This window comes from Opisthocomus hoazin, chromosome 9 (genome assembly GCF_030867145.1).
Source record: "Opisthocomus hoazin isolate bOpiHoa1 chromosome 9, bOpiHoa1.hap1, whole genome shotgun sequence".
NCBI lineage: Eukaryota > Metazoa > Chordata > Aves > Opisthocomiformes > Opisthocomidae > Opisthocomus > Opisthocomus hoazin.
Window position 1 is genome coordinate 22,193,202 of NC_134422.1, and position 25,934 is coordinate 22,219,135.

At 37.6% G+C, this 25,934-nt stretch overlaps 1 protein-coding gene across 20 annotated transcripts in view; it reads left to right on the forward strand.

Moving 5' to 3' along the window:
- The window catches only part of B3GALT1 (beta-1,3-galactosyltransferase 1), a 224,801-nt gene that overhangs the window by 41,661 nt on the left and 157,206 nt on the right, over positions 1-25,934 (forward strand). For 5 of the 20 annotated variants that reach the window (XR_012765045.1, XR_012765046.1, XM_075430743.1 and 2 more), the window contains exon 2: positions 2,017-2,238. The exons of the other annotated variants lie outside the window; for them this stretch is intronic. Coding sequence is in view for 1 of the 5 variants with exons in the window: in XM_075430748.1 (XP_075286863.1) it covers positions 2,193-2,238 (46 nt within the window). In the remaining 4 variants the exon portion in view is untranslated. The remainder of the gene's footprint in view (positions 1-2,016; positions 2,239-25,934) is intronic. 20 annotated transcript variants of the gene reach the window in all.

The following is a 25,934-nucleotide window of genomic DNA, read 5'->3' on the forward strand; positions in this document are numbered from 1 at the left end:
ATTGCCTTTTATGGAAACTTTTGGAATAATGTTCATTGTGCGCTAGCTGTCTCATTTTGGAACTGGTGGGGTTTGCACATCCAAGTTTGCTGAACGCTGTACAATATGATGTTATTTATAGTGTTACCAGTAAGGGAAAAAAAGGTTTTCTGAAGCATTAAAATCAAGTCAACACGCCGTTATCTGCAGTGAAAACAGACTGGAAGGAGCTCTCTTTCCCAGGCTGAGGAGGAGTTTAATTCCACTGCTTCTAAAGCCTGGTGTGCCACCTGTGACCGGCTGTCCCAGAACTGTTCAGTGTCCACACTGCACAAACACGTGGGGCCAGCTCAGGGGCTGCGCCTGACCCAGTAGCACATTTTGGAGCCAGAAGTGCCAGCAGGGCATGGCAGGCATGCTAAGACCGGCTTCACTTCAGCACATCAGCACACAAGTTGTCTCCTGTGTGGCTGCTCCAGAAGCCACATACTGGCAGCACTCCAGAGCTGGTATCACCTTGCTGGACCTGAGCTGGCCTGGTCTGTATCAGTTTTTTTTCTCTGCCTGTGGTACCCATAACCCAGGCACTTACATAGAAAACTAGGCTTCGCACAATGCGTGCACAATTCTTTCTTATTTACAGAAATTCTTAGCAAATGACTTCAGGGACATTGTCTAAAGTAAGTGTTTAATTCCTCTGAAATAAGGAAGAGCTATTCATTCGTCACTGAAGTAAGCTTCAGAACTTGCAAAAAGATAGAAGTCCTGTTCTGCATAAACAGAAAGGAGAACTATGCCAGGAAGTAACACCTGAGAATAACCACTGGACGACCGTCGCATGTCTGAGGAGCTGGGATCTTGTCTCAAAGGTTTGGTTCATTTGTGCCGATGTGTTAAGTAAGTGGCAAGCAGAACAGGCCTAGGAAGTAAGGCGTAATACTTTTCTCCAGCTGTTTTCAATGAGGTATGTGAAGAACAAAATGTTACAAAAACTAAACCTGTGGATACCACCAAAAATTTGTTAAATCAACTCTATTTTCGTTAGCTTTATCATTTGCTGGCATCACAAGGCGCTCATGGATAATACTGCCTTTCTTTTTGTACACTGGAATATTTTTGATTGCTATGTCATTAAAAATTGTGGTAGGAAGAGGAGAATTTGTCTTCAGTTGACCTTGCCTTTTGATCTCTTCAATTTCAGCTAAACCTAAGGATGCCTCCTCCCTGGAAGTGTTCAAGGCCAGGTTGGATGGAGCTCTGAGCAACTTGGTTTAGTGGAAGATGTCCCTGCTTATGGCAGGGGGGGTTGGAACCAGATGATCTTTAAGGTCCCTTCCAACCCAACCCATTCTATGATTCTATAAGTATGGCAGCAAACATGACTACAGACCTCAGATTTCAGAGAAAGAAGCATTTTGATAAAGAGAAGGGTATCAGTTAGGGTCACCACTGAGTGAAGAGATGTGGTATGAATTTAACTGTATTGTCAGGGAGTGCACACAGAGTTACAAATCAATATCCAGAATATAATAGAGCTTATAAGATTTGCAGGTTACAGAACTGCTTGGTTTTGCAGAACTGCTTCATTTTGCATCAGAGACAGTGTATTCTTAGCTTACATCTATTCGTTGGGCATGTCTGCTGCCTCCACTCACTGCAGTGACCGGCACTTCATCTACCTGTAATGAACCAGCAGATACCGTGTATTGGAGAAAAGAAAGGGGAGGAAAAATTGTTTTGTTAATGACGTCCTTGTTAGATAGATGTAAACTGGCTACATCACAATCTAGATTAGGCTAGACTAGCACCAATGTTTTCTAAAAATAAGCTTTTTGAATGCACAGATTTTAATTTTGCTGTATTTAGAAACATTAAATAGTCATTTGCCTTGACTTCTGCTGGTATTTCTGATTATCAGTAGATACTCAGAAACTCAGAACTGCCCTTGCAAGGCAGTTCCACCTTCTCCTGACTTGAGTAGGGTATTTTTCAACCAACATAATTATTTGGGATTTTTTCTGCTAACCTTTTTGCTAGGTCACCATCTGTTACAGCAGCTGCATATTTTGTGTGAAGTAGATAGGACAATGGTTTGGTATTTCGGAGTGTGCACCTGTGAGAACCCTGTGTCCCTTGCTCAGCAAAGACCTCAAGAGTACCACCGCCTGAACCACCGCTATTACTCCCTGCAACCCTGAGGCGTTCTATTGTTCATGAAACCAACTGATATCAACTGTAGGAAGGACATTAGAAATAATGGTAAGCAATAATAGAATATTTACAAATGTATAATTTCATGTTCAGCACAATGGGCATGCCAAACTGCTTTAAGTATTGGAAGCAGTAAGGTTAATCAAATACGAGGTTTGACTCTGCAGTTCTTATTCAATAAAGCCTATAGATGTTTTTCCTTAAAAGTTATCATAGGATTCGTCTTGACTATCTTAAAAGAATAGACATACAGAATGATCCAAAAAAATAAAAGAATTAAATGACTGATGCCAATCTGCAGCTTTCAGTAAGAAGCACAGATTTAACAAGATCAGTGAAATACACATGCTAAAGGAATGCTTAACCTTTAACAGATTATGGTAGAACAAATCTGTGCAAAGGCTGCTGGGAAGGCAGCAGTAATATCATTGGTTTAGGATGTACTGGACATATTTTTGCAGCAAGTGTTCATAAGGGAGACAATAACTAACCTATTCTTTGTGCAAATAAGGTGATGGGAAGTGAATGGATTGTTATTTCTGCATTACATAAAATTATTACTTGTTTGAGAAGATAGCAATTTGAGTTTGATGTACCAGTTAAAACTAATTTTTGCTGACAAGTAAACCTTGTGATAGAGTTGGAAGGATTTACTTTTTAGAAACATCACAAAACTAAAGCCAACTAGCCACAAAAAAGTCTCTGCTCCCTTTCCCTGCCCTTTGTTTATCTTGAAAGAACAGGTGTGTAACAGACTTCACCAGCAATTTACAGTCTCAACGACTTTCTCAATGACCCTGATCAACACGTAGATACAGTTATGGCTGTATATGGCAGCCATGTATATGGAGAATGAGTTACCCTTATGCAGGTCTGTCTCATCTATGTTTTATAGACATATGAACAATGTGTATATATTAAAAAGTATATATTTCCAAAGATACACCCGTAAACAAAAAAATGTGAGCAATTACATGTATTTTTATATATTACTAGTAGTGGTTTACTTTTAAGCAGATCAGGAAATCATCTTGACTCTACAGCACCTCATGATATGGCAACCTGCTTTTGATTATAGAAAAAAAATGCAGATTTCCACTCGTGTACAAATGAAGAGGACCTCACTGCATCTGGAAGCTTTCAGTTGACTTCTGGGAGAGGTAGCTGCAAGCGTGTCAAACAAATACCATGCAGCAAGGGGACCAGTTCTGCTTCAGGCACTCATGGACCACATTCAGTGCCCAGACTGGAACTTTTTGATAGCTGCAGTTTATTGATAGAAACTATCTATTCACATGAATAATTAGTTTCCTTAGTGATATTCCTTTTTTAGTAAGAACTCATCAGAAGAAAGCCCCTTTTTGTTTTAGCTGCTTTTTCAAATAGTTTCAAATTAGTTCATGACTCCACACAGACTTATTTCATCTGCAGGATGACAAAAGCTTTCTTGATCCCATGAATGTAATTTTCTGTTAATGAGAACTCTTGAGACTTCTAACATGAGCGGTGAATTTACAAAAATGGTTTCTTTTTCTTTAAGATTCATTTCATGAAATACTACTAAATTAGGTCAGGCATGAAAGTTTCAGGCTCATATCTCTAGAAAGAACATAACTGTTATCATTCACTAGTAATAATGTATTTTAATAACATTCAGGTCAAACCTCTAAGCATACCTGTTTGCTGCTATTTAAAATAACTGTAGTATAAGTGAAATACTGGTCCCGTGTTTCGGATAAATCTAAAAGTGAGTTCTGTGACTAAACTATGCTGGGTGTGATTTAAAGAAAAGTTTTACTATGTATTTTATAGACCTATTAATAAAATTATCAAAAAATCAATAATGCGATTTATGCTGCTTCTTAATGTTATTACTTTTTTTAGTGAAAAGAGTAGATCATATTGGGCACAATATATTATCTAGTTTCATTACTGAAAATGGCCTTTTTCTGTCTTTGAATAGCTAGTGCTCTACAAAGAGAAGGAAAAAGGTATTTTTTCAAAATGTTACTTTCCTATCGCAGTTTTAGTTTTCATTTGGAGTCCTGAAGAGTTGATATGGTGTATATAACAGTAATTTCTCTCTTACTATTGCACATACCTTGCAAAAATTGTTCAACAAACATTTTTCTATAAAAGAAATAATACAAGTCTGTCGTTATTTGCCCATTATGCTATGAAGATTTCAGTGCAAATGCACTGTATATAGCAGCTTTGTGATCATACTCACTCTCCATGCTAACCATAAAAATTATGTTTAAAAAACCCCAACCCTCATTTGTAATATGTAATCGGTGTTAGATTGATTTTCCTCTGGTGGGATAATATTTAAAATAGGGTTTACAAGATTTCATTGACCAGCTGGCATTTTCTTTAACATCCACAGGGGTTTTTCCTCTGTCTTCAAGTGTAAGAGAAGTGATTTTAATTAGTATTTCATTAGTATTAGTAATTTAATCTTTATGAGATAATTGCAGGATGGCTCTTAGGATGACTGATAAGAACTCAGGTCTAAAAGTGGTACCATTGGAGCAGAGATGGTTTACTCTGCTAGAGATTGACAGCGAGCTATCAGACTCCTCCACAGAGAATTAAAGACTACTAGAAAATCAAGGGGTTTCTGCTGCTAGAAAATGATAGGAAATAGTTTAAAAAGCAAAGAGAAATGCCCTCCTTAGGTAATTTCTGTTTCCTATAACTTTTAAAACTCTAGATAAGCCATTTATTATTTCAGGAGGCAGAAGACTTGGTGATGGGGGGAGACATGAAAGAGAAACTAAGCAACAAAAGGCAAAGGTCAGGTAGAACGACTCATTAGGCTTATTAAGAATGCTGAATGTCCTTATGCACGTTGTTCCTCTCAGATAAATTCTTCCTTCAATTTTATTTTGTGGTGCTGCAGCACTGATGCTAGGCTAGACTCTAGACTGGAGACCAGTAGCATCAGGAAATCTTGAAGGTTGCTGAGTTACAGTGTCCTATTTGTGAGTATTTGGAGAACGTATGTCTGATCTTTATTATCTAAAATCCTGTATATCAACCCTGTGTTTCTCAGAGCGAAACCTGCAGCATCATTCAAGGCTGGTACTTGAATGTGGTAGGTGGTACTGGATTTTGTAAAATCCAGATGTAAAACCTGAAAGTTCAGTGCTAGAGATTCATGTCACTGTTCTGCAGGTCTGCCCTTGTACTCATCAAAGAACAGTCTAGCAGATGTTGATACAAAACAGAAAACCTCTTACTACAGCTTTCAACTCATTAAAGGTTTTCCTAGTTGGCAGTATGGGAATAAAAGCTCTTATAAATAGACGGGGGGGAGGCGGAGAAATACAAGGAGAAAACAGTTGCATGAATTCATGTAGAGTGGATGAAATTCATCAATTCTAAAATAGCTGACACGCTGAATAAACTTATTTAAGAAAACATGCTGTCTTCCAAGAGATAGGAGGATCAGAATATACTGTAGAACCTGTAAAGCAGCTATTGAAATAATACAAATACAGAAATTCTTGAGAAATTTTAATATTCAATATATTATCAACATTTGCGCTCATTTTAAGATGCTAAAATAAATCATTAATTAAGTTCCTGAACTTCTGAAAATTAGTTTTGTAAAGGCATGAACATAGTTCCTGAACTTCTGAGAATTAGTTTTGTAAAGGCATGAACACAGTTCCATGAAATCTCTGAAAAATGGGGTAGCGAAAAGGTGAAAGCAATAGCATGAATGTTTCTTCTAAATTTTAAACCTGAACAATTTAGTACTACCTGCCGTTGTCCATACGTTTGCACCTGCTGGTGGTATTGTTCAGAGTTGTACTATGATTCATATGGAGAGCACACTCAAAAACTGTATATGTCAAAGAGATTGTTCCTTCTCTTGTAGTTTCGTACTGAGAAACTAGGGGAAAGATGGCATATTATGTCATCAGTTAACTCTGTGTTATGCCAGGGATGTCAGCTGAACAAATTGATAATTTTTTTTCTGCGCTGAATTCGAACAGTGTTATTTCCACCAGCGTCTGCTACTTGTACAAAGGCAGAAGTGCTGGAAACTATTTGGAACTTTTGAATTGTGATTTACAAGAAAGTTACCTAGAATGCTTGGTTGGGAGGTTCTTTACATATTTGTTTCCTAATCTTCTGTGTTTGTTATTCATCGTATTTCTACTCATTTTTCTTTACTAGTTATTATGCTCTAATACACCAGTTTGTGGAATTCATGTCAGTAGGTAAGAATATTTGTCATTTTGGCTCCTTCTTTTCATTTTAGTCTTTTTTTTCTTTGTTTTCATCCTTTAAGTCTTACCAGAAAATGCTTTGTATCTGTTCAGGTCAACAACAGAAAAAGAGTATCCCTCTCCTGGATAATTTTGGCTGAATGATAAGTGACACTTATACCATAAAAAGATTGGAAGCAGTTTAAATGCTCTTCCATAATTATTGAAGTAGAACTGAAGTTCTGTGTTTGTAAGTTGTAACTACCTGAATTAAATGATACCAGTTAAATATGTTTTAATTTAGGAAACTGTTAAGAGTTGAAAAAAAAATCACTCATACCCTGCAAAAATAGATCCAGCCATGATTAATGCAATGTCATGTTTGTGAATAGATAAATAATTCATTATTCAGTGAAATAAGTGGTCTGGCTGAATATTCACAAATATTCTGTTACATGCAGATTAAGTAAATATAAATTGATCCTTGGGGTAACGTTACCAATGTAGTTAAGTTTTATAGTGTCTATGTGAGAAGACAAATTTGTGAGGAAAAGAGTAAGGTGATGTCAAGCTGTGGAAAAGGCAATCGTCACCTCTGAGGGGGTGAATGAAATGGAATTTGAACATTCTCACATCCTAACAAGGAAAGATTTTGTTATCTTTTTGTTGGCACTTCTTTAAAATTCTCACAGTTGTCTGAAAATGTGGTTGTTAATGGTACCTGAATATGATGGTGACAATAATGCTATCTTAAATCAACACAGCAGCAGTTTAGGGCAGTATGTGAGGAGCTCAGGTGCCTGGGAGTGGGGGGATTACTGAAGTCTCACCTGTTAAAATGTCAGAAGGAGGCCACTTTATCTACGGCCTTTGACTCTTTAGGAACTTTCTTACTTTGGATGACTTCATCATCGTTTTGCACAGAGAAATCTGGTTTTTTTTTTCAGATTTTCTTGCCTACTGACATGAATTCCACAAACTGGTGTATTAGGGGATGATAACTAGTAAAGAAAAATGAGTAGAACTACGATGAATAACAAACACAGGAGATTAGGGAACAAATATATGAAGAACCTCCCAACCAAGATTTTTCAGAAAGACTAGACAGTACACAGTTTTTATGGTTTGCTTCTCAAGGTCCTATTTAATTTGTTTGGAAATGTCTATATACAACTGATAATGAATGACATAAGACACATTTCCAAGCAGGCAAGCGTTACTTTTCACTGGATAGAACAGTTGGAGAAGGGGGGGAATCTGGTGGGTTTTTGTTTTGCTTTCTTTTTTCTTATTTTGACATTAATACTGATCTAATATGCAGTGCTCAGTATTCATGAGTTATCTGCGGATAACATCTGTGAAAATCTCTTATCACTCCTGGATGATCCAAAGAGGACAGGACACGCAAGATTTCATACTCCTGGTCTTTTTAAACCAAAGCCTGAGCAGGTTTTAGAGCGAAATGAAATGTGGCACCTTCTGTGAACTGCATGAGAAGAAAGGGAGGGAGGGTAAAGCCTCTTCCTTTCTTCAGTATCTCCTTTTTATGACATATTTCTCCCTCTGTAACAAGCACTTACATTTTGAGAAGCCAGAATTCAAGTCATTTTCTATAAACACATACTGGTAGGGAGGTGTGAACTCCTTTGACATCATTCTGATCCTATTTGAATGTCAGTGGTTAAAAGTTCACTGCTACCATTCTGAATCCTTTAAGGGAAACTGAAGTCAAAGAGGAGAAGAGACAGAAAGTTCAAAGGGTGTTTTTTTTTTCCCCTAAAGGGGGAAGAGAGAATAAGTGGAAGCAATAGAGAGCTCTCAAGTAAAGCGTGGTCAATAGGAAGACTCAAGAAGAAATGTAGAGGTAACAAGGTGGTAATGACTGACATTCTCAGTTCTCAATGGAATGTGGATATCTGCTATATAGGTTATCCTTCTATTCCTGTCTTTTCATAGAGGTCACCTCCAATGCTGGTCTACCTTCCCTGTGAGTAGAACAGAGAAGTTTTGCCTCCCCAGGAAGTAGCAAAGTTTTCTATTAAAGAGAATCTTTAAATAGTGTATTTAAAAATATCTGTATATTCTTTGTATATATGCATATATATTATATATATATATGTGTATAGAATCATAGAATCATTTAGGTTGGAAAAGATCCTTAAGGTCATCAAGTCCAACTGTTATCCTAGCACTGCCAAGTCCACCACTAAACCATGTGCCTAAGTGCCACGTCTACGTGTCATTTAAATACCTCCAGGGTACCACTTCCCTGGGCAGCCTGTTCCAATGCTTGACCACTCAGTGAAGAAGTTTTTCCTAATATCCTATCCAAACATCCCCCGGCGCAACTTATGGCCGTTTCCTCTCGTCCTATCACTTGTTACTTCGGAGAAGAGACCAACACCCACCTTACTACAACCTCCTTTCAGGCAGTTGTAGAAAGCAATAACGTCTCCCCTCAGCCTCCTCTTCTCTGGGCTAAACAGCCCCAGTTCCCTCAGCCACTTCTCATAGGACTTGCATATATATGCATACATGTATATAATATACATATGTATATGTAATGTATTTTATATGGATGTATGCATATATGTATAAAACCTCCATATATTCTTATTTTATTAACTGGTGCCATTTTAGAATGCTGGGTTCTTGACTGGGACTATTGCCCTGTTCCAGGGCCTCTTTTTTAAGGCAAAGTCTAGATAACAAATAATGAGTAGCAACTTCTGTGTATGTATGCTGGCAGTTTTAGGGTAATGTAGAGCTAAAGAAAAGTTTGTACTTTGTAAACTTTATTCTGAAAACAATGCAAATGTAAATCTAAAACATATTGCTGGAATTCACATGATAATTTCATACTATTTTATGTTATGATACATGATTATATATTTAGTGTGATCATTATATTATGTTCTTTATGATTCATATGTTCTTATAGTAGCAATTTTTAATACTACAGAAGTGATACTTTTTCCAAGCTTGAAAGAGACCATGATTTCTATAAACTAACAAAATAATGTCAATTTAAAAGAAATAATCTATTGCATGCTATTTTATTTTATAACAAAGAATGGACCCCTATGGTGGGTAAATCACTTTCCTACATACATTTCCAAGGTAGCATGTAGCTCTCAGAGTGCCTACTGAGTGTAACGCTGCCAGCTCCTGGTTATCAGAATTCTTTCTTCAGGTAAATTAGCAGGGAAGTGAAAAAGTTGCTTACACTTCTGTGTCCTCAGTTTGTCATGAAGTGTAACAATTCTGTTTACCATGGACTTTATGACTCCATCTAATAATCAGCAGAATTGAATTCTCTAACAGCTGTAAGTCGGGCTGAAGGAAGAGGTCTTCCAAAGAGTTGAGCTCCCTCTAGTTGTTGGACATGCACTCAGCTCTAACTAGGGGCTAACTGGAAACAACAAAAAACCCGATCACATCTCAAAGGCTTTTAGTCCGAAGAGTCACAACGCTCGATGGAGTGGTAAATGAATGTTAGGGCATTAGGGTGATTTTAGACTTTCCATATTTCAAAGGGGAGTGGAGTTCTTTGCTCAGCTGGACAGACAAGACCTCTCAAGCTGACAGAGGAGGTCTCCGTAGAGACAAAGTTGAGAATGTTAAGTTGAGAATGTTATCTATATGTCATTTGAACTGATTGAAACGCTGTCTTGGTTTAGTTTGGTTTAAAGAGACTAAACATTAACCTACAGTGATGTCCCCCCAAAGAAAGCAGTGCTGTACTCACAATAACTAGGGAGGGTTAAATCATGCTGAAATCAGCTGACTTCCTATTCAGGTGGGAAACAATAATTTATTTTTGTCAATGCTTCCTGTAAAGTACGTGAACCGATCCATCACTCGTCTAATTTCTTAAATTATTTTATAGGTTGAGAATAGCATTTTAATTACATTCCTCATTTACCTAATTTAGTTAATCAAATATTTAAAATATTGCTATGACTGATACTGCAACAATATGAAAGCATTTAGCATCAAATATCACTTCATTAAAAGCATGATTTCATTTTTCATAGTCCTGTGTCTCACAGTAAGCAACAAAAATACTAGAGAATCAGTAACAACAAAAGGTATTGATTCAGGTTTCACATTTTCTTCTAGCACATGGCAAATGCTACTGCATTATGTAATAGCAGAAGACAAGAGGTGAAGCAAGTGTAGTTTCTTCATATTTAGATCCACTGGTCTAAAATAAATGTTTTTTAGAAAAAGTAATTTTTAGAAAACAAGCAGCATTAGACAAAGTGGCTTAATACAGAAGCCTCAAGCTGACCTTCACCAGCCTCTACCAGAAGGAAAGGTGATTCTGGCTTTCTCTGCTCACTGGTGAAAGTTTGCAGCACGATCCAATGGCTACGTCTACCATTAGAGCTTGTAGTACTTCTCAGACTCCAAAAATGCCTGAGTAATCTTTGCATCTACTCCTTTTTCTTGTCTAATGTTGCACACGACCCAAACTTTCTCTCTTCAGAGGCCTTCCTGGGGTTTGTTTTTGAGTCTGCCTTTACACTATTCACAATTACTTTTGTGTTGTTCATTTATTCTAAAACAGAGCCTAAAAATGAAAAGTTCTTATCTACGTAGAGACTCATGGGGACTCTGATGATGAACAGCAGTTTCTTTCATTTTCATTACACTAGCATGTAAAGCTGTTGAGGGTGCCAATGGAAAGTTAGAACTGGGTAGCAGGTTGGTTAGAGGAAGAGGAACCCTACAATACACAGAGCAGTGATTTTGTCAAATGTTGTGTAAAAAGTAGACTGATGCATATAGCAATGAACATGAGATAATGATACACATTCATATCAGGATGTAAATTTACTTAATTAAACGAGAATAATTTGAAGTCACTGGAAAAACTGATGGAGTACAGTAACTGTGAAGACTTTTTTCCAGTTTCTTAATGGAGGCAGCATTGGCTGGCTGGACATAATACAGCACCATATATAGCAGCTAGGTACAACATCATTGCTAACTCTGGAAAATTGCTTGTTCTGCAGGAAGAAAGCTAGATGATAAGCTGTGTAGTGTGGGATGAATTTAGCTGCTTGAAAAATGAAAACTGGTTTGAGAAGTCTGATACACAGATTTCAAGATAGCAAATGAAAAAAAGATCATGGAAGTTTCCCATATATCTTGATTTAAACTTGGCATTACTGGCATCAGTGTGTCATGATTTCACTCAGTAAGTGCATAACAAGAGTATTATTAGGAATTAAGCTGGAGTGTTTTGGAACAGAACAGTTCAATGAGGCCATAGAGGGGAGAATAACCTCAGGTAGAAAAGTTAGTAATAGTTGCAAGTAACTTCTTACTGGCCAGTCTGAAGTCCGATATATTTGCCTGTCCTACTGTTCTTGGGAGAGATACAGTACATAAAATCAACTATTTTTTTAAATTTTGCTAACACTTAAATACTAGCTAATGTACATGAAGATCTAAACAATAAGTGCTGGCTTTTGATACTGGGTTGTAGGGGGCAGAGGTTTTCTTCACAAAAATAATGATAAAAAAATATAAAGAATACAATCAGTCTAAATTCCATTTTGTTGTAAAAGAGATTACTCATTTAAATTACATTTGCTAAAATTCACAATAAACTGCTACTGAGAATGCTAACATGCCAGTTACATATAACTGATTACCGTAATCCCTTATATTAACCTGGTGACTACATGTTTTGTAATAAGCATAAGAGGTAAAAGTAGTGAGAATGCCAAAAGAATCTTTGCCAATAAAATAAGAACTCAGGCTCAGAATCCATAAAGGTTTTCTTTAGCTAAGTGGTAATTTTCTGATAATATCCACATTTTACAGCATGTGTATGTCAGAGCGTGCTTATACATCTTAATTTTTCATGTAATTATACCTTATTTCATTTAGCACAGGGATGCTTTGTGGAATGAAAAAGAATGAGCAAATGTCACTGTAGAAAGCCTTCATTCTCAGGATTCACCTGCAGAAATCATACTGGCAGCTTTGCTACTAGTCTGCTTTCAACATCTTCCATCCAAAAAATAGACTGCAGTGTATTACCCCTATTGAAATATTCTGTGGTGCTAGCTGAAAAAGAAGACAAATATCCCAAAACATCTACCTGTTAAGCTCTCTGTAGCTACCTGCCTTACTCTGCTTCTTTTTACTAGCCATTATTGTACTTTCACCTCTCAAGAGAAATTATCCAAAGTCTTTATTTCTATCACCCTGAATTTTAACTGTTAGTTTAACCATTGCGCAAGTCCCAATTCTAAACTCAAATTTTGACATTATTTTAAAATAACCAAAGGTTAGTGGATTTTCATGTTTGGACACGCTTCACAAAAGACACCAAAATGCTACAGATTTAGGCTACAATTTCATGACAGGGTCAGTGCACAGAAATTGTGTGTCAGGTTTGTTTACATACCAACGTCATCCACAGTCATGCATTGCTTGAATGTGCATCACGAAGGCTGTTTGATACACGGTGGCTTTCGATGGCAGAGGCAGCTGTTTGAGAGAAAATGACTGTAATTTGTTCCGAAAGGTGCTGAAGTCCGCATGTCGTGGGTACATTTCACAGCCTCAGCGTTAGACTCAGGGAGGTGTTGGATTCACTGATGTGCCTGCTAGGCTGACATCTAAAATGGTTCTCTGCCCTACTGTCTACTAATAAAATCCTTAAGGGCTTGAGGATTTTTTAGAAGGAAGATGAGAATACTAAATACCCTAAAGCTTGGGGGATTCGCATGGGACCAACCAAGTTCTGACTTTTGCTTCGGTTGATATTTAGCTTTTAATGCAAAGTCCCCCAGCTTCCACGGGTCCCTTTCAGAATACTAACACCACAGCTGCTCTGCCATATACAAAATACATATTTCAAGACCCCTCGAGATTAGGCAGGGAGCTAAATCCTAAATTTGGACCTATTTTTTCTAACTCCTTAATGGCTCTGATCACTGGATTAATTGATACGAAGCTTCTCAGCTGTGTTTCAAGAGAGTGCAATATCTGGCTCAGACCCAGCATGGCGGGAGTGCTCAGCACTCTGAATCCTTGGTGGAAATGGGTACCTTTCTTCAGCCTAGAATTAAGTATCAATATGTCTAGGGCAGGATGGACTTAGGGCTCCATTTCCATCCTGTAAATGCAGGTGGCTACCTACAGACTGGTTACTGTAGCAATAATTTCTAAGCATCTGGGAATCTCTGTGGATACCATAGAAAAATCTTGGTACCTATTTCAGGACTGTGATTTCCACTAGGGATCAGGGAACTAATGAATATATTCTCCCTGCAATTTAGTCTATGTTTCAGTAATGCCAAAAAAGAGTCTGTGTTTCATTTCTCTGTATTTTTCAAAGGATATTTTGCTTGCTAGATTTTCCTCTTTTCTGTCCATCACCTTCTAATATTCATTATGTGAAACTGATGAGCAGAAAACTAGAAATATTTCTTGTAGACATTTAGTAGGGCTGAGCAAATACTTCATGAAAGTGAGTAATTTAATAGCTTTTAATCTCTTTGCTCACAGTTGTCTGTGAATGTATTACTTTCCTCAAAATATAGTTTTTAGTCATTTTTTCTGCTAACATACAGCTATGCAATGTAGTATAAGATGTAACTAAAGTATATTTACATTGATTCATCTGCTTGACATTACTCTTTGGCTATGCAGAGCTAAATTAAAAAAGGGTATTGGAAAAAGTAATCTGGAAACAAATCAGTGGTTGGAGGTAGGAAAATGTTTTGTGACTTTGTGATAGCTACAAAAATGATGACTGAGCAGGTTAGAAGGAAAATATCAACAACTGGAAATAAGCATTAATTTTAGTGAATATCTACTTAAGGACTGACTAGCCAGTGTGCAGCTATTTGAGTTGGCAGGGCAAAAAACAGCAGATGTGAAAAGAGCTATCCTAATCGTACAGTGCTTGCATGGTAATGCGGGATTCGTGTAAACACAGGGAGAGCAGATGTCCTCGAGCAGCCTACAAGATCTGTCTCTTGTGAGAGCTAGGTGTAACAGCAGATCTAGCTCATGTACGTAGGCTGGACAATATGGTGTATCTTAGCATATAGAGGGAAGGTAAAAAGTACTATTACGAGAATGTTACGTGTTCAAAGGAGATTGCAGTAAGGAGTCTGTGTTGGCACAACAGTACACCAAGGGTAAGGTGCCTCACAAATTATGAATTTCAGCTGGATCAGAGTATAAATTTTCCTGGAGAGGGAAACTAGAAAGGTAAAGAGATCACGAATGCAGCTTGTCTCTGAACTATGACAGAAGTTATGTTTAGAACTAGAAATAAATCTGAATTTGCCTTTGAATATTATTTAGGTGACAAAGGTGATGAGTAAATAGGAGCATGAAAGTACATCCTCATCTCAGAATTTCATGTTGATGGTTTCTAAATCTAGGAATGTTTTTCTCTAATACGAACAAACAGAGTGCTCATGCATACTGCCTGTACACTACAAACAAACGTCACTGAGAGGCAAAAGACACTGGGTTTTTAACCCCTCCAGGTTGTATTATTTGTTAAACACAATGGGAATCTAAATTATTTTCTAACTAATAAATGTATACTGACTGCATTAGGAGAATAGATAGGTCTTGGGAGCTAGAGGAAGAATATACAGATTGTAATGACAGCATAATGAATGTAAAGTCATAACCTTTTGAGACTCATTATATATAGGTGAGAGTTCAGTATAGTGAAGAATACCTATGTATTTTTGACCTTTCATTAAAATACAGAAATGGTGCTTAGATGTGAAATTCATTATGGTCTCCAGTGAGGCACAGCTATTTATTTTTAAACGGATTTATTTAGGTTAGTATCGGTGAAAGACTTCACAGGACTAAATACAGAGATATCATGGGCAAGTATACTGTTTTATAAGCAGGTATCACCTGCCTAACTAAGCATTTATAGGTAGGAATTTTGTGAAGTTTTTCTATATACAAAATAATAAGTAAAAATGAGATTTATTCTGTTATTCCATACATAGAACATGGGTTTTAGTCTTTGCAATGAAATTACTTCATTAGAAGCACAGATATGATTAAAGAACCATAATCTTGAAGAACAAATGGACAGAATCATGCAGGCTGTTGTTCAATATATGAAAAATTGTAAAGAAAATGGCATCTGTGGCTTTATCTAATAAACTGTTTCTTATAAACTGTAAACAGCAGGAATGTGTAATCATCGGCTGGGCAGTCCTTCAGGAAAATTATCCGGATTTGCACGTACTGAGACCATCATTGGAAGTTTCAGCCTACACAGCAGAGTTTGGAAATTACAGGGAATGGAACAGGTTTTAATCCTGGAGATTAGGCATGGAGTTTAGATCATTTAATGAAAGCTGTTGTGCTGTGGCTATTTTGTGCTTATTGCGTGAACGAATTGTGAAAAATAGCCATCGGAGATGCCTGGTGTCATCACAAAGACTGGAAGTCACTGCAGAATTGAAGCATGAAAAGAACGTGTTATGTTAAGTCATTCTCTGGGTAGCAAATGTAAATCAAATAGGATGCACCTCCGCTGAGACAGAGTACACTTATCATGTTGGTGTGTTATATGCTCTTAAATTTGCTGATTAATGAAGAACCGGTCCTCTTCTGCACAAAGTCTCAGCTGTCAATCTCGAAGGATTCATGCGCACGTCTAATGGACTCTATCACCAGCATAACTGACTTGTTATGGCTAATAATAACTATAGTTCCGTAGCGCTATTACCTTTATTAACTGCATTTGCTGCACAATATTGAACCCCTACAAAAGTGAGTCCTGAGAGAGCTTTTCTAAAACAAAACCACAGAAAGAAAATGGCCTATTGGCTGTTCCAGCAGGACGTTTTAAAGTGATAAAGTAAGAATTTTTTTCAGTTTTCTGTACATTGTTTCTAGTGAAGTGATATATGCAAAATACAATCAATTAAAAATTTTAGCTTAGAATTGGATACTGTATAGGCAAAATTTAAGCATAACAGATAATGTGTTTATAATACAAAACTCAGGAGTAACTTCAGTGTTTAGAAAAACGATAAAAGTTATTAACTGTAAAATTATTACTTCAGTTACACTATGTCTCTTGGAGCATCTAGAATCCAACCAGATGTCTTGAATTAATTTGAGTAGACAGGAGTGATCAGCTTTCAAAGCTCTGCTGACCTTGTAGTAGCTGTCACAAATTGCTGTACCTGAAGGTCTTATCCTTTTGCTTTTATGGATATTTTTATCTTTGGCTAAAGGTCAAAATTAGTCCATTCGATAAGCAATTTAAAATGAGGAGCTCTAATAATGGTTTAGTAAACTTCTCTCATTCTGCTGCATAAAGTGATTAAATATATGTGATTACATGATTAAATTTTTCAATTACTTGTCTTCATGTGTTAAAGGAGTATGAAAATACCCTGTGCCATTTTAAGAATAGTGTATACAAGTACATTTTTTTACACAGATTTACTGGTGCTTCTAAGATTTGGTTTTAAACAGATTATTTTTTATGGGACTTACTGCAGAAGTCTTAACTGTGACTTAAAGCAATACTTGTTCTGAAGCAATAAGATAATTCCAGTAGAATAATCTGCCCTACAGGGTTTGCGTATATTGTACTGGTTTATATCATATAGTTGTCTAAACACTACTGTTACAAGGTATGGGTATAACATCATCAGCTCAAGTGATACTTCTAAAGATAAATTGACTCATCATGAACTACACTAGCAAAGCTAAAATAAAATTTAAAAAAAAGCAAATTTTATGCAGTACCAAGAATTTTTTAGTATAAATAAGGAACTGTGTCTTAGTGCTAGTAACACTCAGCATATAGATCTTGAAAGTAAAACCTAATTTCTGAATGGACAGAATGGAAAAAAATCTGCTGCATTTGTTCATGTATACCTTTTTACAGGGGGAAGTCAGAAATTGCAGGTAAAAATTGATCAAATTTGATTTAAATCTATCCAGATTTGTTAGAGGATCGTGTAAAGATTTTACATGAGTTTGAACTCACAGTTATTTTGTGGTGAAACACATACAGGTTTTATATTTTCCCAGGTTTTCCAGGGAAAGCTTAGTCCTCACTGTGAGGGTCTGTGTACAGGCAATGACTCATGTGTTCAGAATTAAACACTGCAACTTGGTTGTAAAGTACAACTTTACTTGGAGAGAAAAGATCAGGAAGACTTCTTCAGCTTGGCTGCACTTTTACATATTCTGTCTTGTTGAGATTGTTGAATGAATTTAATTTATTTGATATTTAATATGTGATGTAATTTGCTGGCAAGATCAAACTGGAAGACAAAGCTCCATGAACCTGGAAAATGCAAATTATTTATATAAAGAATGTGTTACTAAAAGTGAAGGTGAACTAAAAAAACAATTCCAGGGGCAGGGGAGTGGGGGAGAGAGGAAAGAAAGGTTGAGCCGTTTCATTAAAAAGTAGTTATCAAGGATCACAAGTAATCATTTATGTTTTAAAATATCAGCTGAACAGTTTCCTGAAGACAGAGATTTAGAGACAGTGGATGTCTCTGGAATTCCATTATTATTAAAACCGCTTTTAAAAAAAATACATGCAAGAAAAAAACATCCTGAGGTCCCCTTTGTATGCTTCATTTTCCGAAAAGTTACTTTCAAATCTTCCACCCAAGAAAAGGAATTACAACTCCTGCTGTACATATAAGATTGCTTCAAGCCCAAAGTGAACCTCACATTTTCTCGCTGGAATCCGTTTAATCAGTTGCTTAGATGCAGCATAGTAGTGCATGCCACTACGTGTTTAAAGGTATAATATAAGCTTCAGCACAAATTGATGAGGTGACAGTGGTTCAGCCTTAAAAGAGGTCTTTGAGTTTCAGCTCGCTGTGCCTTTTCACTTGGCCTAAATCCCCTGATCTGCTCGTACCTGGGATGCTACAGAGAAGCACAGCAGTGTACTTACTAGGAGGGCTGAGGACAGTGCAGCTGAGGCATCTGCAGCCTCCTCCAGCCCAAAGACTTTAGGAAGAAAACTGGAACAGAACAACAGCGACAGCAATACATAAAACGGACCTTGGGAACGCTGACAACATACACAGTAAAAGCATTCAGAAGCATGATACGGGTTAAAAGAAGGTATTGTATGTAGGAAGCTGGGGTGAAGAAACCGATCAGGCCGAAACAATGACTCCTGCCAACTTTTTTCTTGTGTCCATATATTCACTTCTATTCAGGTTTCTTTACTATGCCCTGTACTGATGGTGGAGGGCTTGGTATAAGCCCTGCCAGCACATTCCAATCTGTGAGGGAGCAACACTGAGCCCCTCTGTCAGAAATCCTGCTGCTTCAATGCCCCAGGCAGGTCATTGCCAAATCTGATAGCTGCCCAGGCAGCGCAGGCACAGATTAATGTTTTCCTTGTCCAGTTTCTGGCCATTCTAACACAGCCCTGGACGGCTGCTGGATGCCGGCCAGTCAGCAGTTTTCCAGTCCCGGAAGCTGTGGGTAGCTGTGAAGAAGCACAAATCGCAGCTATCCGTCCTCGGCCTGTGCAGTAACAGCCCATGGTCAAAAACCAGTCAAAGATAAAAGAAACCCAGGGATTTGGCAATGCTGTTTACACTGGTGTCTGACATCTCTGCTGGAGATCTACTGTACCAAAAAATTTAAAACCATATTGCAGTGTCTGTTAATTAATATTATTCCAGCTACTAATTTAGTGGCTGTTTCTGTGATACAGTCTGCCCAAATTCTTAACTGGTACTGCATTACAGATCCAACCCATTTGTTATCACTGATGACATCAGGGGCTTCTTAATAGTAACACACATCAGCTATTTGATTTGAACCCCTGTCCTTCCACTCACATTTTGTGGGAGGCTCTTTAAACTCAAGGCTTCAGTGGAGAAATAAAAAAAACCTCCCAAAGTAATATGAAGATGGATGCAACCTGTACAGTCTGCACACTCTTTTCTTTTAATCTTCTTTATCGCTGTGCTGTCAGAATATATTTAATATCATGTAAATTCTGATCTAAGAGAATTAGATTAGTTCCATATCGAGTGAATGACTTAAGTGTTTTGGAACAGTGAAGTCTTTGTCTTATAGAATTAAGTTGTTGGCCCAGCATACCATTAGCTTCAGATTATTAATGCAAATTTAAGTACATTAGCACCATATTTAATATAATGGGCCCAGTCTTATTCAAAATTCCTGGGACCTTATGAAGAAAGCTGTCAAACAAAAAGAGCCTGGTAGTCACTGGTAATGGCATATGTTAAAGTTTGCATGCTCCTACACAGTAAATCAGTTTGTTACCTATCAACTGCTGAAGTGGGCAAAGTTGGCTTTAGAGAGAAGCAAGGTGCGGGTCAGCTGTCCCAACAATTGCTGGCATACATCAGGATGGGAAAAAAATGGCTTTGTTTACCCCAGCTAATGGCCATGCACGTATGGTTTCTTATACCCTCGCAGAGGCAGGGGAAAGTACATAGGTACAAGGATTTTGTTGGGAAGAGGCTTAAGCTGCTCCATCCGTTTCCATTTGCTGGTCCTGCTAAGGGTCACTTAGGTTCCCCCTGCAATGCCAGGGCTCATCTGAAGGGCGGGGGGTAGGGCAGTGTTGCACAGAGCGTATCGGTAATGTCAGCAGCGTGACAGGGCAACAGAGGATGGGAGTTAAAGGAAGACGGGTGGTTTAAGATTTAGTCTTCTGTGTAAGTCTTCACCTTAATCCTTACTGTTTTCTTGCCCACTTAATAGGATAGCTTTGGGTGTGGGGAAGAAATCTTCAGAAGTGACATAAACTAAAGTTTTGACCTGTGCCAAATACAGCAATATGACATAACTTTGACAGAGGTGATTTCTAAATCTGAAAATTACTGGAGTGCTAAAACAGTGAAATAAAAGATGAAAAGGTTTACAGTTGCTATATATCAGACTCAGAGTGTACATTTGAAACATGCCAGTAAGAAATATGAAAACATCAGTTGCACAAAACTGAGTTATCAGATCAATGCAGCTCAAAACTGAGAATCAAAGATGACAGACATATGGATGTACATTTTTTGTGACCGAAGGAATCATTTCTAGGATAGAGAAATATAATACAAACTAGTCATATGATATACCAAGGACCTACTATCTCCAGAAGCATATTTTTTCCCTGTATGCCTGTTTATCTGAGGTGCTCGCTGAGAGTAAAGTCAGAGATTATTGTAGGTGATTTGCTGGAATCAGAACGGGGTTTAGCAGTTATAAATGCCAGAAATACAAGAGCTGGTGTATTCGTACAGACACATTTTTTTGACATTCAGGGCACATCTAATACCAAATAAAATGAGCTCCAAGGTCATGCGCCAGCCTGGAGATGAAGATGTTAGTGGTTTTCATAAATACAAGGTCACAATATTGTAAGTAAATAGTCTACCACCAAATGTAGTTTGATGGAACCCAGAAATATGTAACCCACAACTCCACTGAATGCTTGTCTAATCTTGCTGACAATTAAAACTTACCCAATAATACCACTACTTATCAAATGACCTGCATTAACAGAAGAAGTGAAATACGATTAAGCAGTTAGTTTACTCTGACTGCTGCAAGTAATGCTGAACAGTTTAGATTTGATCCATGCCAATCTTATAAAGAAACAGTTATTTTTGTTAATTCAGATTGGGGAATAGACTCATTTCATATAGATGCTCAATTTGCTGTTATTTTTTCTCAGTTCTATGTCCAGAGATAGTTGTCTCAAATTGTACTGTGCCGTCACTCTGTGCGATGACATTTGAACAAAGTTTTTTCAGGCAGGACCCAAGAATGAAAAGATGGTGGAAAAAGGCAACAGCAGCCTCACACTACCCCCAGCACTGACAAGTTTGATGCCGAACATCAATAATAAGAAAAAGAACTACCCAGAATCTAGACATATCTCCAAACATCTATTCCATATAATTCTTCAAAGGAAGGACCTAAAAGCAAGTCTCCAGAGCAAAACCATTTGGGTCCTGCTGCGCTTCAGGGGGTAGGGCGTGCGGGCAGCCAAACCTCTGAAGGAGGGAGCAGCCTGGCGTCCTATGTTACCACCGGAAGCCTGTTCTGCTACTTCAAGCATGTGGCATTCCGAAAGAGGTAAAAAATGCCATGAGTATTGAATTACTAACAGCTGAAAAGAATAACTTTACTCCCCCCAAACTCTATGGTAATACTACAGTCGTTTAAAGATCAGGTGTCTAGCAGATGTGATACCTGGAGTATGCTCCATTAGAAGAGGCCTCATAAGCTTTGGGGTGAGTTTGTGTACTCTTTTCTGCTGTATAACACTGCAAGAACACTGCAAGACCTAGTAAAAGCAGAAGGTTTGATCTGAAGATGGGAGGAATCCAGAAGGAGAGCAATTTTGGTACACAAAGGTGCCTTGGACTCCAAAGTCCATTTTGATGACACATTTTGGAGAGCAGCCCTGTAATCCCGGTTTGACAGATACAGCCAGAACACACTCTTGGAAGAGGCCATAAGTTCTCTGCTCATCAGTTGCTTGCAGGAGGATTCAGTAGCACATGGGGAAAGAGATGACGACAGATACTTACTCCAATGGTAGTTGTTGTTCTTTGAGATGTCATGTTTAGAATGGATTTCAGAATCTGTTCCCCATTTCAGCAGGATGTAGATGGTAAGGGAAACCTGGATGATTTTTGGCTTTCCAGAGTTTTATATCTTTGCACGGAAACAGAAGCTGGCAGAGGGTACTTCTGTGTGCCTGAGTTGCTCTTCTGGGGTCTCCAAGCTTGCTGAGGTAAGGGACAGAGGTCCTGTATAGTAGAAATCATAATGGCAACAAGATCTTCAACCACTGTAGCTTTTCTAATGTAAATAATGATAAAAAATGTGAAGGATGAGGCAGCATATTTTCAAGAGGGAAATGGGATACTAGAAATCATTGACAGTAGCTAAGGCAAACACAGCATCTATTCATTTACCATTAAGATGAGGCAGTGAGGCACCTGCAGACTTCATTTGACCAGTTGTTACTGAAGGAACCCAAATATAGGGAAAAACTGAATGGGTTTGAGATTTTATTTGCTTTGCCAGAGATATCAGGAATAGCAAAGACCTGATGCAGCAAATAGCCTCTGAAGGGTGGTGCAAGGTTAAATTTCATGATGTTTGCATGACAGCTTGATATTAAAATAAGGATAAAAATAGAGAATAATAATAGCCACACTTTGAAAAAAAATTCTTTTAGTATGCCAAGTGTGTCTAAGCCCATATTTAGTGCTAAAACATTTGTTTTCTTATAGGTGTCTATGAATAAATGAGGTACAGCTTTCAGAAAACAATGATAATGTTAAGCTTTCCTAAGGAAATTGCTGAGTCTATCATACACTGAATATATATATTTTCTTTTTTAAAATTAACTTCAAGTGGAAGGAGATTAAAACTGCAGTTGCAATATTCCTGTGACCATAAAGGAATAAAGGACCATTAGTGTGAAGTGACTTGTAAGTGTGAAATGTGGTTAAATCTGTGGCCAAGGCCACTCCAGGCAGAGCTGAAATGGAAAGCCACAGGCATGTGTTGTGGACAACAGTAATCCCAGATTGTGCCTGTCTGATCAAAGTTATATAGGAAAGCTTACAGGTATGAGGTATATGAAAAAATACCTTTTTGCAAACTCATTCGTGCCTCTGATCTTTCAAGATGATAAATGTACTGCTTTCAGTTTCAATAACGAGAGTTAGGAGAAAGGAAGAAAAAGGAAAAGGAGGATAGTGAACTGATAGGAACATTTTAAGTGAACAGGCATTCTAATACGATTTTTTAAGACAAATGTTCATTTTTCATTTTATGACTACACTCCTTCTGGAAAAGTTTATGCCATTTCATACATATAGTGGCTGGGAATTATTACTTGGGAAACATTTATAGATGGAACTTTTCTTTTAATAGGCAGCAAATTATTGCAGTACGTTATGCAAAAGTTCTCAAATGCAAGTGCACAGACACAGACGCAGGAGTACTTACAAAACCACATTAAGGTACTGTAAGACAATTTAACTTTTCTAGGTGGGCTTATGTTTAGGGTCAGAGTAATGGATTTATTGAGGTTTAGTTCTAGATTCTCTGTCTTCCAAAGTTTTCTCTTTTTGCTCCTTTTGCTAGTCATCTCAAGACATAGGACGAGAGGCAATGGCCTCAAGTTGCGTCAGGGGAGGATTAGATTGGATATTAGGAAAAAATTCTTTACTGAAAGAGTGGTCAGGCGTTGGAACAGGCTGCCCAGGGAGGCGGTGGAGTCACCATCCCTGGAGGTGTTCACAAAATGTGTAGATGTGGCACTTTGGGACATGGTTTAGTAGGCATGGTGGTGTTGGGTTGACGGTTGGACCTGATGATCTTAGAGGTCTTTTCCAACCTATGATTCTATGATTAGCGTTGGCAGCAGAAAACAGATCAGTAAATCAGCTTTACAGAGCAAACACAGAAATACCAGAGGAAGTAAACTTAGGGATAGATTCTACTGCTCCTCCATCTTCCCAGATATTACAGAAATATGGTTTTGTGCCATTTAGAGACAATCTTGTTAGTATGCAAGCTACTGGAAATGACTGTAATCATTGTGCCATTGTATAAAGACAGGGAATAGGTTTTTCTTTGATGAATGGAAAGCAGCAGTTACAGGTAAAACTGTTTTTTTCACAGGATATTATCAACCAACCTGAGGAAACAACAAGTCTTAGCCCATGAAAACTAATATTTTAGGTTTGGAAAATGGATGATAAGACAAGGAATCCCAAAGCTCTTCACACAGGAAGAGAGAATATTGCCTACTCTCGAAACATTCTTACTCTATGGATTTCACTGAAAGCTTCTCTTAAATCATTATTAAAATGACCAGAATGCAATATTTCTAGGAAAACAGTGAGAACAATCCTAGACATGTTATCAAAATATTGAAAAAAGACAAAGACCAAAAATGAGTTGGATGCACTGTTTTATCCTAAGCAATGTGTTTATAGAGAAAATTATTCATGATGTCAAAATGAAATACGGTAATAATTTTAAAAATATAAATATATGCGTATTAGCAAACAAGGGAATCTTGTAAAGTAAGACGAAGTATACCCATTTTCTGTCACGCTGGAAAGAGCCCTCTACATTTCTATACTCTTCCAGTCAGGTTGTTAAGAAATATATAATGCCACATGCTTGTAATTTGAAAACCAAATCATATAAAATTGTTTCAATATTGGAAAGTGTACATGCATCAAAACCAAAAATACCAGCACTAAAGGTGCTTAAAAATAGTCTGAACAGAAATTTGTATTTCTGGGTATGAAAACCTGTGCAAAAGCATGTAGAGCAAAACATGTAGGAGATCCCTATTGGAAGTGTTAGCTTTAGGTTACTTTTCTCCCCATTTATCTTGAGAGCAAGGCTGCTAGCTGGGGGAGTGAAGCAGGCCCTGCCTCTTCCTCCTTGGACAGCAGTTGTGGGTTTTTCTTTTGTGAAGTTTTAACCTGATGTTTCAGTCTAAGTAAATCACACCGAGAACAGAGGTGAGACTTTTTTCAAATGCCTGTATCTTGCATAAATCCTTCGGTGTTTTGAAATGACACTACATTCTGTGATAGCCTTTGTTTTTTTTTCAAATTGCTTTATTCCATTTCTGTTGCAAGGGGAAGTGTTCAAGTCTGTGTGGATAAACGTAGGTCTGAGTCTCATTCTTCTGGGCAGCTGCAGCTGAGCACATTTCATAACCTGGTGTCAGGTTTGACTATGAAGAATCATAGACAGTCCCAATGCTACAAAATTCACGTAGCCAGACAACTGCATTCACTAATTAAGATGTTGTGAATTTTTATTTCCTTTTAAGCCTGTTCTTCTAACTGTCCTGACCTCTGGCTTGTTAGGGTTCAGCTTTAGCCTATCTTCCTTCCTCTATGTATATATATATATTTTAGGTAGATATTTGCAAATTAAAAGATGGCCTGCCATCTGTGTCTAGCTGTCAAGCCTGCATCTCCTTGTGTAAAAAGCTTATCAGTATATAGGAACTTAGAACATCAGTGTGAGTTTCTGCTGGCTGTCATTGTCTGCATTTGTCTCCCTCTCTTTTCAATAGGGCAAGTGACAAGGTCTTAAATGTTCTACTATAAATCTTCCTATAATTTCCATTCTACCAAGGCTTTTTTCCCCTCTGCTCCCCCCAGAATGACAACACCCATTAAGTTTCATTGGACCAGGAAATCCATGAAGAAATCCTTGTAGGACTTGCAGGACGTGTGTTAGGAATCCAAGCTGAAGAACACAACATCAGGAAGAGGGCTACAACCGTTAATTTTTCTGTGTTTCAGACTAGTCAGTAATTTGAGACTGAATCAGCCCTCTAATTGATACAAACTGTATATATTCCAGTATTAAAGTAGAAATAATTCTTATTTATAATTTATCCTAATATTATGTTTAAGACACCAGTTTGGGAAATCCTCTAGTCACTCCCATGAATTGCAGTTTCTGTAAATAATTTTG